Source organism: Natrix helvetica (genome assembly GCF_964273705.1).
Source record: "Natrix helvetica genome assembly, chromosome: 2".
Lineage (NCBI taxonomy): Eukaryota > Metazoa > Chordata > Lepidosauria > Squamata > Natricidae > Natrix > Natrix helvetica.
This window is the reverse complement of record NC_138552.1, coordinates 29,167,437-29,179,564: the sequence shown is the minus strand read 5'-3', so window position 1 is coordinate 29,179,564 and position 12,128 is coordinate 29,167,437. Positions and strand designations below refer to the sequence as shown.

General features: G+C 37.6%; 1 protein-coding gene across 12 annotated transcripts in view; it reads left to right on the top strand.

Moving 5' to 3' along the window:
• PDE4D (phosphodiesterase 4D) overlaps nt 1-12,128 on the top strand; it is an 821,955-nt gene that overhangs the window by 638,622 nt on the left and 171,205 nt on the right. Inside the window, exon 1 of one of the 12 annotated variants that reach the window (XM_081943195.1) lies at nt 3,100-3,383. The exons of the other annotated variants lie outside the window; for them this stretch is intronic. Within the exon in view, the coding sequence (XP_081799321.1) occupies nt 3,319-3,383 (65 nt within the window). The 5' untranslated portion in view covers nt 3,100-3,318. Of the gene's footprint in view, nt 1-3,099; nt 3,384-12,128 lie in introns of those variants that run through there. 12 annotated transcript variants of the gene reach the window in all.

The window sequence follows — 12,128 nt, the reverse complement described above, 5'->3', positions numbered from 1 at the left end:
TCTTTATCCTGTACTTTCATGGCCTGAATACTATCTATCTATCTATCTATCTATCTATCTATCTATCTATCTATCTATCTATCTATCTATATATATATATATAGTATATATATATATCTATATCTATCTATCTATCTATCTATCTATCTATCTATCTATCTATCTATCTATCTATCATCTATCTATCTATCTATCATCTATCTATCTATCTATCTATCTATCTATCTATCTATCTATCTATCTATCTATCTATCTATCTATCTGTGGAAACTAATGTTCCCCCCACCCCCTGCAGCTTGAGAGGTTATTTTTGATCAGGGAAACAGCCTGGGATAATATTTTTGATAAAGAAAATGGATTGTGGGGAAAGGTTTAAGCAATCCTCTTTCAGCTTTTTTTTTAAAAAAAAAAATCTTTAACAATCTGAATGTTGGCAGATATTAATGCCTTTGCTGTGCATTATATTTTTAAGGCTGTTTGACTAACTTGCTTGCTTGCAGATATTGTAACTTCAGAGTTTGTCAAGTTGTACTATGTATACCAGTGCTACCCAGCAAGACTCTAAGTGAGATGCATGCCTTATTCCAAACTTCAGAAAATCAAAATATTGGGGGAAAGGCAAGGAACCCCAAAAGAGCGAAGCTGCCCAGACCATCCAGATGCTTGTTGGTACATAGAGGATGTTGCTACTTTCTGTGACCCTTAACATTCACCATGACTCGTAACTATGAGAATGCACATAGTCATACTCGATTTATAGCACTTCATTTAATGGCCGTTCAAAGTTACAACATCACTGAAAAAAGTGACTTATGACCGTTTTTCACCCTTATGACCATTGTAGCACTCCCATGGTCACATGATCAAATTTTGGATACTTGGCAACTGGTTCATATTTATGATCATTAGAGTGTCCTGGGGTCATGCATTCACCTTTTGCGACCTTCTGACAAGCAAAGTCAATGGTAAAACCAGATTCACTTAATAACTGTGTTACTAACTTAACAACTGCATAGGTTAACAGCTATGGCAGCGATGGCAAACCTATGGCAGGCGTGCTAGAAGTGGCATGCAGAACCATCGATCCGGGCACGTCGCCCGTTGCTCTTCTGGGTTCTAGAGCACACATGTGCCCTGGCCAGCTGGTCTTCAAGCGTGCTGGAGAGCCGGAAAGTGGAAGAGCAGTTCCCTGTTGTGGATGCGCTTGCTGGGAAGCTGAGCTTCCAGTTCCTGGTGTGCGTATGTGCGCTAGCCAAATGGTCTTCATGTGCGCATGCATACCAGAAACCAGATGAGCAGGTGACCAGTGTGCATGCGCAAGCTGAAAACTGGAAGCTTAGCTTCCTGGCACGCGCATGCTCATCAGGGAACTGCTCTTTTGGTTTCTGGCGCTTCCTGCGCGCGCTCCTGTTTCAGCACTCAGTGCCAAAAAGGTTCGCCAACACTGAGCTATGGCATGAAAGGTCGTAAAATGGAGCAAAATTCACTTAACAACTGCCTCACTTAGCAACAGAAATGTTGGGCTCGATTGTGGTCATAAGCCGAGGACTAACTGTATAAGTTGTCTACGGAGAACGTGGTTGTTTTTTTTTGACAAGTGGTGTTCCTTTGATCGAATGATGGTGATATTTAGGACACAAAAATGACTGAGATCCAGGGCTTTAAGTAACAAACAAGGATCCCTTTTAAAATATCTCGGTATTTGACAATGAACATGTGAAGATAAAAGCTAGGAAGGATATAATGAAGGGAATGTGTGGGCTGATCCCTCATTGAAATTCTTTGTGCTGTTATGGAACAATTTGCATACAGATGACTGGTGTAGACATGGAGGGCCAACAGATTATCCCTGTCAATGAAGTGTAGACGCAAATCACGCTGCATGTTTTGGAAAACAGTAAATAAACCTTGGTTGATGCCAGCTGGTTATTAATAGGTGTCTATCTAGGAAGCCACAAAAATCTCATTCTCTACATCTTGTTTTATATTTTAAGATCTTCTGAATAATGCAACAACAGAATGCGGTCACTGGAATTGGTTTCATTTCCAAAGCTGCTCTCTTCTGAATTCTTTGCAAGCCGTAATCTACTGTTCTTGAACTATTGCATGATGGAATAGTTTCTCTGCATGTAATCACTTGTTTGGAGCATAGTTTCCTCCATTTAAAAAGTAAATTACAAAAGCAGATCTGTGCCACTGAATTTAAAAATATCTGTCTAGTTACATAAACCACTATAAATAATTTCAATGCAGCCATTAAAATGCCTCTTTCACAAACTGAATGTATTTTAAAATCAGATACTTTCAGAGGAGCTTTTTATTATTAGGCAAGCAGTTTATATGATATAGTTCACTGAACTTGATAACTGTTTGGAAATGTTAAATTCTAGATGTTGCCTGAAATTCTGTATGCACGTTTCTTGGCTTCACGTCACATTGAATTAAGCAGAACGTACTTCTAAAGTCAAAAGTAACATACTTCATCATATAAGATTGCTTACTCTGAAAGTAAAGATCAATTCATGTAGTTGCAGGGGAATAAGAGAGCAGCAGCAAACCCCCCCCTTTCGGCTTATTTATTTTGTTTTGTAACTTCCCTACAGTATCTTAAGGTGTTCTATCAAACAGATGTTACTTAGCCCTCAAGCAGTCAGTGTTTATGTTGCCTGTGACGAAACAACTGGATTCTCTTTCTAAAAGCTGTGTGAGAAGTGTGAGTGAGCCAACAAGAAGGAATTAGAGGAATCTCAAGTAATCCTTCTATATGGAAACAAGGGGTCATAAATATCAGGTAATCCTCTTGTCAAAATAAGGGTTCTGGTCTGTGGAACTTCCATTTAACCCTTGCACTTCTGAAAGTGAAGGTTTCCTGCAGACTCCCTCGTCTCATCTTCATGTTCTCCTTTTACCATTTATCAACAATTTTAGAAAGTGGCTGACCTTTAAACCTGTTATTATGGGATTGCGAGAGGAGGAATTTGTTTTTTTAAAAAATACAATCAAGGCTCTTTCGGCTGCTTTGCTTCCCATGTGACTTAGATGGAGAATTGACTCAAAGCACAGTTCCTCCCCCAGCAGCGCAAGGCAGAAGAGAACAGCACTGTCACTTCCAAACAGTCCTGGCATAAATGCAGAGGAATGAGCAAAGAGCTTCAGTACTTTAAAGATCATCTCGAAGATCCCGGGCTCTCACTTGGAATATGTTTCTTTGGAAGTTTCTCCTTTCGATTTCCTTGGCAAACAGAAAGCATGGGATGGAAGAAGTGTGAAAAGAATTGAAGTGTCTCTGCTAAGGAGCGCTGGGTTGTTATTTGCACGATGAGTATTATAATGAAGCCGAGATCCCGTTCCACCAGCTCTTTAAGGACCTCTGATGCAAGCTGGTAATGTGGTTCCCCCTCCCTTTCTTAATTCTAGCTCTGTGTCTACGATTGCTTTGCGTTCTATTGTGGGATGTGTTAGTCAATTATGCCTCCTGATCTGAAAGATTAGGAGGAATAGGTAAACCAATAATGGAAATAATCCTTGCCTTGCTCTGTGCAACATGGTTGTGTCTTACACCGACTTATTATTTTCATGAATGTTTGCTGCTGTTTGAAAAACTTAGAGACGTAATTTGAACGGAGGGGCAGGAGGATCATTATTTTAAAGGGTGTGTAGTTTGCAATCTTTGTTCATACTCTGTGTGCATTTTAACCGATCGAGGAGTAACAGATCTTGTGGTGTATGAGGGGTGAGAATTTACCTTATCCACTCTGCTATTTTTTTTAAAAAAATCATCTTTTTGAAGAGCCCTACATTAATAGTGTTACAAATGCTGGTGCAATATTGTGTTAATAGAACAATTTTGTTCATCTGCAATTAATATTCCCACTTTTTTGGTACTAAGAGAACTAAATTTAGTATAACTTATGACTTAAGCATGCATGCATAGATTATTCCATTAGTCCAGAGATCATATCATGCTTAAATTGGTCCTTAGGTTAATCTCAGCTCTGGCAGGAATTGACTACATGGCCATTGGCAAGCTACCCTCCCCTTATGCATAGTTTTCTATCTCACTTCTTTTAAATGGGGAGCAATTTATCAAATAGGGTCACAAAACACATGTGAGGAACTTTGAACATTTGGAAGTACAACACTGTTGTTAAATACAATTTTGTAGTCCTCCTTAAGGTTGCAACCTAATATATGCGAGATATATAACACAATAAAGCCAGAAGGATCAAACTAGAACTTGGTTTTAAATAAATCCATAGAGTGCTGTTGTCATCTTACTAATCAGCTGGCATATTTTTTGTTATGGTTGTGTAAATTATAGGACTTTTCAGGATGTTAATCCAGGAAGGACAAATTTACTCTTACCTATACCTTGTAGGCATATCCTGCTTTATTTCTAGATGCTTTGACATCTTGCCACTTTTACTTATATCTCCCCTTATCGTTACATGCGTAGAGACATGAACAAAGAGACAATTCAACTACATATATCATGCTATTTCTATTGTTCTGATAAAATTCATTATAGATATTTTAGATTGTCAATTTCTTCTTTGAATCAGGATTTTTTCTGTATTTTCCTTAAGGGATTGGCCATAATTTGATATAGTTTAGAGAGCTCCAGTAGTGCTACTAATCCATGATGAATCCATCAGTTTTGTTAAAATAGTGGGTGATGCATGACATATATAATATTATTAACAAGATGTAGTAAAATGCATTCTATTAGGCTTCACTTTGTACATGCTTCATGCCTCCGGCATGAGTAGCAGTGGATTAAGTTAACCTACGTCAACGGCGCAATATGACATAGTTGGAATCTTCACAGTAAACTGTTGCCAAGTCTCTGTTACAAAAGCAGGAAGAAGCATCTTTTGTTACCTCTGTAGTCATAAGTCTATAATTGACAGTCTGTATTCAGGCAAAAGCCCAGCTAATATCACAGAATTTTACTTTGTTGCACAGAGAAATATTCTATAGCTTGTACTTTTTTGTTGCAATCACACACACACACATACACACACACACACACACTGCAACACACATAGACCACACACATTTTCCCACTTTTATATTATTTCACTACTCTTCGTTTTTTTCCCCCCAGTAGCCAGATAATACTAAATGATTCTTTGTTTTATTTGTTTGCATGTTTATTGACATACTTTCAAAATGTAAAAATAATGATGTTGATCCTATAGCAGTGTTAGGTATGGTTTTAAGTGTTCTCTGATGTAGGTTTTGGGGTCCAAGACATTTGGAAGCAAAGCATTTGGAAGCAAAAATATTGCTAGCTATACAGATTATTGTCTGTCTATGTCCCTTGAGCCTAATCCTGATCTTTATAAATGTGTAAACCATGCACATGGCAAGGTAAACATTTTAAACATTCTGTTTGTAAGTTAATAAAATGAAGGCAGGGTGCTTTTTTTCATAATAAAGCTTCCCAGTAAAGTATTTATCAGATATTTATAGACATTTTAATATTACTACTGATTAGACAACTAATACAGAATTTAATAAGAGGTAGGTCCCTCCTACTAGCCACATGCAACAGTAGGAGATGAGCAAGTAGGTGATGGGCAGATATCCCCACATGCATATATTAGCAAATATATAACCCACACATTTTTATGTATTCATTTATTAGATTTCATCACACCTTTATTACTTTATGAATACCTCAAGGCAGCAAACACACCTAATACATCTTCCTTCTCCTATTTTCTGCACAACAGCAACCCTGTGAGGTGAGTTGGACTGAGAGAGAAAGTGATACCCAGCTGGCTTTCATGCCCAAGGTGGGACTAGAACTCACTGTCCCCTGATTTCTAGCCTGGTGTCTTAACCACTATAACAAATCGGCTCATATACATTCCCTATAACAGATATGTTTGCATTTGTACATTTCCCTTCTTCCAATCACATCAAATTGTAGAGAACTTTAATTTCTTTCCTTGTATGCTGCCTTCAACATACACCCCTACTCTCAAAATCATTTTTCCCCTAATTTACCATTGTTTTTCACGATGCACAAACTACATGGGGGGGGGGGGGGAAGTGTGCAAGAAGAACTTAACCCATTAGGAGTTTCTTTCTAATCAGCTATGCGCAAGGGCAATTTGGACTGTGGGTTGTCCATATCTTTAGTAGCTCAGTCACTGTCATGGCCTGCCTCCATCTTCCTACTTTCATCTAATTCCTCTGTGGGTAGCACCATCCATTTGTCTATCAGTTGGCCTTATTCTTGCAGATCTTTATTATTAATTATCCAAGCTGTTGTTTCAGAATAATTTCATTGTGAACTAGGGTAGAGCATGATGCTAGTTGGAAAAATCTAGTTAATGCACCTTGAAATGTAAAATGAATTGCTAACAACTGTACTCCGTTAAGGATTGTTCTGTTTGATGTTAAAAAAACTATTCATAAAAATGAACTTCATGCTCAAAACCAGCATGTCAAGAAGAAATCTAGATGAGAGGCTTCATCCTAGCATGCTCAATTTATGTAATTGGCACACAACTGCATAACTATAGTCTAAAATAGCCTTATTCAAAAAGAAGTTAGAAGTCTAGAAATACATTAGGCTAGGTGTTTCTTAAGCTTTCCAATCCCTGGCACATTCTGAATTTTAACAAGTACATGCACTTCCACAAAATGTCCATGGAAGATCCTGTTTATCCACAAAAGACATGTCCCTGGAACTGAGTAAGTCCGAGTCTCATTTCTGAAACTCAGTCTTCCCATTGGTTTCCACAAGGACTAAGTGCCAGCATATTTGTACTATTCAGTGCAATGCAACCAGATCCCTGCTGTTCACACCATCTCAAGGATGCTTTTGGGGGTTTCTCCATACTTATCTAAAGAAAGTTTTGTAGGGTTGTTTTTTTTTCATAACCCATGTTAGTAAAGCTTCAGTCTATAGTACTGCTCACTGAATGCTTTTGCCCCACATGAAGACAGTAAAGTTTATAGAAGAAGAAAAGTCAAAACCAGTAGAAAGAAGGGTTATAAATTCCAGCATGCAGGCTGCCCTCGTCAAAACCAGGAGAAGCAAGAAAGTTCACTGAGTTCCAGAGAAGGTACCTGAGATTCTCTAGGGCAGGGGTCTCCAACCTTGGCAACTTTAAGAATTCTGGGAGTTGAAGTCCACAAGTCTTAAAGTTGCCAAGGTTGGAGACCCCTGCTCTAGGGTTTAGGGACTAAGAGAGGCAGATGAGGTCGTTGGGTAAGGAATGGAGGACAGCACACACATAAATAATCCAAAAGATAGCAGGCAACTTCTTCTATAAACATTTAGCCCAGCTGGAGAGAAATCTGGGAAGATCCAAGTTATTTACCTTAATTATAATAATTCTCTATAAAAGAAGTTGGAAGATTCCTCTTATGCTTTCCAAGATTTTATATCTACTAATATTAAAGATACCTTCCCTGAAATTTCTGCAGCTTTGGCTTCCATGATCTTGTCCAGCTGTGTGGTCTTCACAGGGACATCATATCATGTACCATTATACTAGACCCTCATATAGCATATCATATCATATCAAATCATAATATAATGTAATATAACTTTTTTTAAAAGCATAATGACTAAGCAGAGAGTCAATAGGCTTGAAAAATGTTTTGTTTGATCTGGTGTACTTCTGTGTAAGATGAGTATGAAATATTTAACATTTGAAAAGACCAACTTATTTTGGAGGAAGAGATTTTTCATCGTGTTGTTAACATTTTACTTGTACTTAAGTCAATGAATCTTAAAATCCCTAAATGATGGGGAATTATTATTTGAAAAAAATCTTTGTCATTTTCGCCCTCCCCCACCAAATTTGAACTACGAATTAATTCATAATTTCGCTTACAGTTTCTCATAGTTTCATAGTTGCTTTCAGGTTTTCAGGGCTAAAGTTTATGATTCATTAAATTATTTGTGGGTTTTTTTCTGCTGTCTGCTATACCTGAAAACATTTCAGTATGTAGTTGTCAGGAAAAGACAAATACTGAACATGACCGGGGGTCGGTCATTCATTCATTCATTCATTCATTCATTCATTCATTCATTCACTCATTCATTCATTCATTCATTCATTACAAAGCTGAATTTGGAATACCTTGAATTCAGTGTTGAGGGAGCCATTTGGTTATGAGACTGTATGGAAGAAACAAAACTCTCCACCATGCAGAGTGCGGGGTAGGATAAAAATAAAGGATTAAAAAACCTTTTTGCAAGTGCTTTGTAAAAATTATAGTAATAAATATTCATCTTTATTGAACAATTGAAGCCAATGCCCAAGTTTGTTTTATTTTATATATTTGTATTTATTAGAATTATTACTTAGTAGGCTTTAAGCAATCCCTTTCCTTCTAGCCCTGTTTGATAGACTTGATGTAAAGTGGTCATGCTATACAACCAGCAGTATCCTTAGAGATAGGTAAAAAACAGGCAATGTGGCAGATATGGCAAAATCCATATCCAAATCCAACAGATCTGCCATCTACCTACTTTGACCTGTCCTATGGATGCCATTGCATATGTCCTACTTGTACAAGATCTGCCCTCTGTTTGAAAATGGTCAGTCTGTATCTCTCTTTTAAAAGGTACCATCTTCCCTATTGTTCTGCCTTTCCCAATTTCCTGTCATCCATATACAATACAATACAATACAATACAATACAATAGTAGAGTTGGAAGGGACCTTGGAGGTCTTCTAGTCCAATCCCCTGCCTAGGCAGGAAACCCTATACAGTTCCAGACAAATGGCTATCCAACATCTTCTTAAAGGCTTCCAGTGTTGGGGCATTCACAACTTCTGGAGGCAAGCTGTTCCACTGATTAATTGTTCTAACTGTCAGGAAGTTTCTCCTCAGTTCTAAGTTGCGTCTCTCCTTGATTAGTTTCCACCCATTGCTTCTTGTTCTACCCTGAGGTGCCTTGGAGAATAGTTTGACTCCCTCTTCTTTGTGGCAACCCCTGAGATATTGGAACACTGCTATCATGTCTCCCCTAGTCCTTCTTTCTATTAAACTAGACATATCCAGTTCCTGCAACCGTTCTTCATATGTTTTTGTCTCCAGTCCCCTAATCATCTTTGTTGCTCTTCTCTGCACTCTTTCTAGAGTCTCCACATCTTTTCTATATTGTGGCGACCAAAACTGAATGCAGTATTCCAAGTGTGGCCTTACCAAGGCATTATAAAATGGTATTAACACTTCACATGATCTTGATTCTTTCCCTCTGTTTATGCAGCCTAGAACTGTGTTAGCTTTTTTGGCAGCTGCTGCACACTGCTGGCTCATATTTAAATGGTTGTCCACTAGGATTTCAAGATCCCTCTCACAGTTATTACTATTGAGCAAGGTACCACTTATACTGTACCTGTGCATTCCATTTTTGTTGCCTAAATGTAGAACCTTACTCTTTTCACCATTGAATTTCATTTTGTTAGATAGTACCCAATGTTCAAGTTTGTCAAGATCCTTCTGTATCTTAAGGCTGTCTTCTGGAGTGTTGGCTATTCCTGCCAGCTTGGTGTCATCTGCAAATTTGATGAGTTCCCCATTTATTCCCTCATCCAAATCATTGATGAAGATGTTGAAGAGTACTGGGCCTAAAATAGAGCCTTGGGGTACTCCCCTGCATACTTCCCTCCATGTAGATGCAGTTCCATTGAGGACTATGCATTGAGTGTGATTGGTCAGCCAGTTACGAATATGAATTGCTTCATCTTTTATAATTCACAGATGAAAATTATAGAATCACAAGTCCATTATATTTGCAGGATACCATTTTGGGAAACTTTGTTCTTTTCCCAAAACACCATCTGAACTGTGTCATTCAGAAATAAAGAATGTTAAATAGAGGTGTGCATTAAATGTAGTCTCAGATCACACCAGATGGAGCAGGCATTCAAGGTCACATATCTATATTCTTCTACTATATGAAATGCATATGGGATTTATTTTATTATTAGTTGAATTAATGTAACTGTTTTTATAAAGAGCCATCTTGGTGCAATGATTAGGGCATCAGAATAGAAACCAGGAGACCATGAATTCTAGTCCCACCTTAGGCGCAAAGGCAGCTGGTGAACTTGGGCAGTTACTTTTTCTCAGCCGTAGGAAAGAGACAATGACAAACCTCTTCTGAGTAAACTTGCTAAGGAACTATTGACAGCTGTCAGAAGTCAATACTGACTCAAAAGTGCACAAACAATTGTTTTTCTATATGTATGCATGGAAATAACAAAATATCTATGCAAACATATATAAAAGCACTTAAATATGAGCAAGATGTGTGCTGCAACTGCCAAAAAAGCCAATGCCGTCCTAGGTTGTATCAACAGAAGGATAATATCAAGGTCACATGAATTGTTAGTATTGTTTTATACTGTGTTGGTAAGACCACACTTTGGAATAGTGGTCCAGTTTTGGTCACCACAATGCAAAAAAGATGTTGAGATTCTAGGAAGGGTGCAGAGAAGAACAACAAATATGATTAGGGGCCTGGAGGCCAAGACATATGATAAATGATTGCAGGAACAGGGTATGTCTAGTCAAATGAAGACAAGGACTAGGGGTGACTTGACAGCGGTCTTCCAATATTGAGGGGCTGTCACAGAGAAGAGGGGCAAACCTATTCTCCAAAGAACTCAGAGCAAGACAAGAAGTAGCAGATGGGAACTGATCAAAGAGAGATCCAACCTAGAACTAAGAAGAAATTTCCTGAAAGTCGGAACAATTAATCAGTGGAATGGCTTACATCCAGAAGTTGTGAGTGCTCCATTCCTGGAGATTTTTAAGAAGAGATTGGGCAGCCATTTGTCCAGAATGGTGTAGAATCTCCTGCTTGAGCTGGGAGTCAGACTTCCAAGGTCCTTTCGAACACTGTTATTCTAGGTTCCATTCATTCATTTTCCTAAAAATGTAATGGTCCTTTTTTGGGGGGGGAAATCTATAAAATAAATGTTTTGCAAAGTAATAATGATACAAATTGTAAAAAAGTAAAAAAGTGATAATAGAAAGAAGTAAAACAAAAAATAGAAACAAAAAAAGATATTAAGAAGTGGATGACAATCTTTTTTATTGCCTTTATAAATACATATTTTATCCTTCTAGGGTTACACCAGAACATCCCTTCTTTCCTTATTTATCCTTTCTAGTCATCAAGCCCATAAATCACAAGTTCATTTTTTCTCCATTTTCAGCAGAAGGGCCATAAAGAGTTTCCAGTCACCAACGAATATAATTATCTTTTACCTAATCAAACAAATCAGTTTTGCCATTTCTGCAAATTCTGTCATCAACACCAACCATTACTTCACTGGCATTTAGTCTACACTTTTTTAGTTTTGCTTGCATGGTCAATAAGAATGCTTTCGGCTTGCTTTTTGAAGAAATCAGAGAAAATTTACACTTCTTGCCAAAAAATACCTGCATTAGGGAAAATATTTGCAATATTGCAAACAACAGATATGTACTTCAATAAATGTAGATGTCCACAATCGTTCAATAGACTATCCTTTAAATATAAACTATTGTAGGAAGAATCCACAATAACTTCCAACTTTGGAACTTAATGCTATGGGAAAAAATCTACATGACAGAAGATTCCAAGGTCAGTTTTCAAACCCTACAAAGCTCTTAGTCTACTCCGTGATACCGAACTTCAGGTGCCAGGAAAAGTAATGGATTTCCTGTCTCCACTTACGATCCCTATGCAGAGGGGATATTGCTGTATCGGCTCATTGAGATAAGTCTTAGCTTCTCATCCATATAAACCCCATTTAAATTAAAGCAGTTTTTCTGAAATTAGAGCCTTCTGAATTATTTCTATTTAGTCATTATAATCTAATTCACATTTACTTATGGTTGCAGTTTAAAGCCAGGCTCTTTGTTCTGGTTTACTCAGGAGTAACTCCAACTAGTGGAATCAGTGGGCTTCAGTTCAAGAGTGCATAGATTATAACTTTTGTCATTTTTACTTGGAAGAAGATTCATGGAACGTAATACTGAACAATCAAGTCTGTTTTCTGGAAACTGCTTTTTATGGTACTGGAAAATGAACTGAAAAGTTTGTTTAGAAGTTTGGGAGTACTATTAAATTCAATTCCAAATACATCTGAGTAGAATTG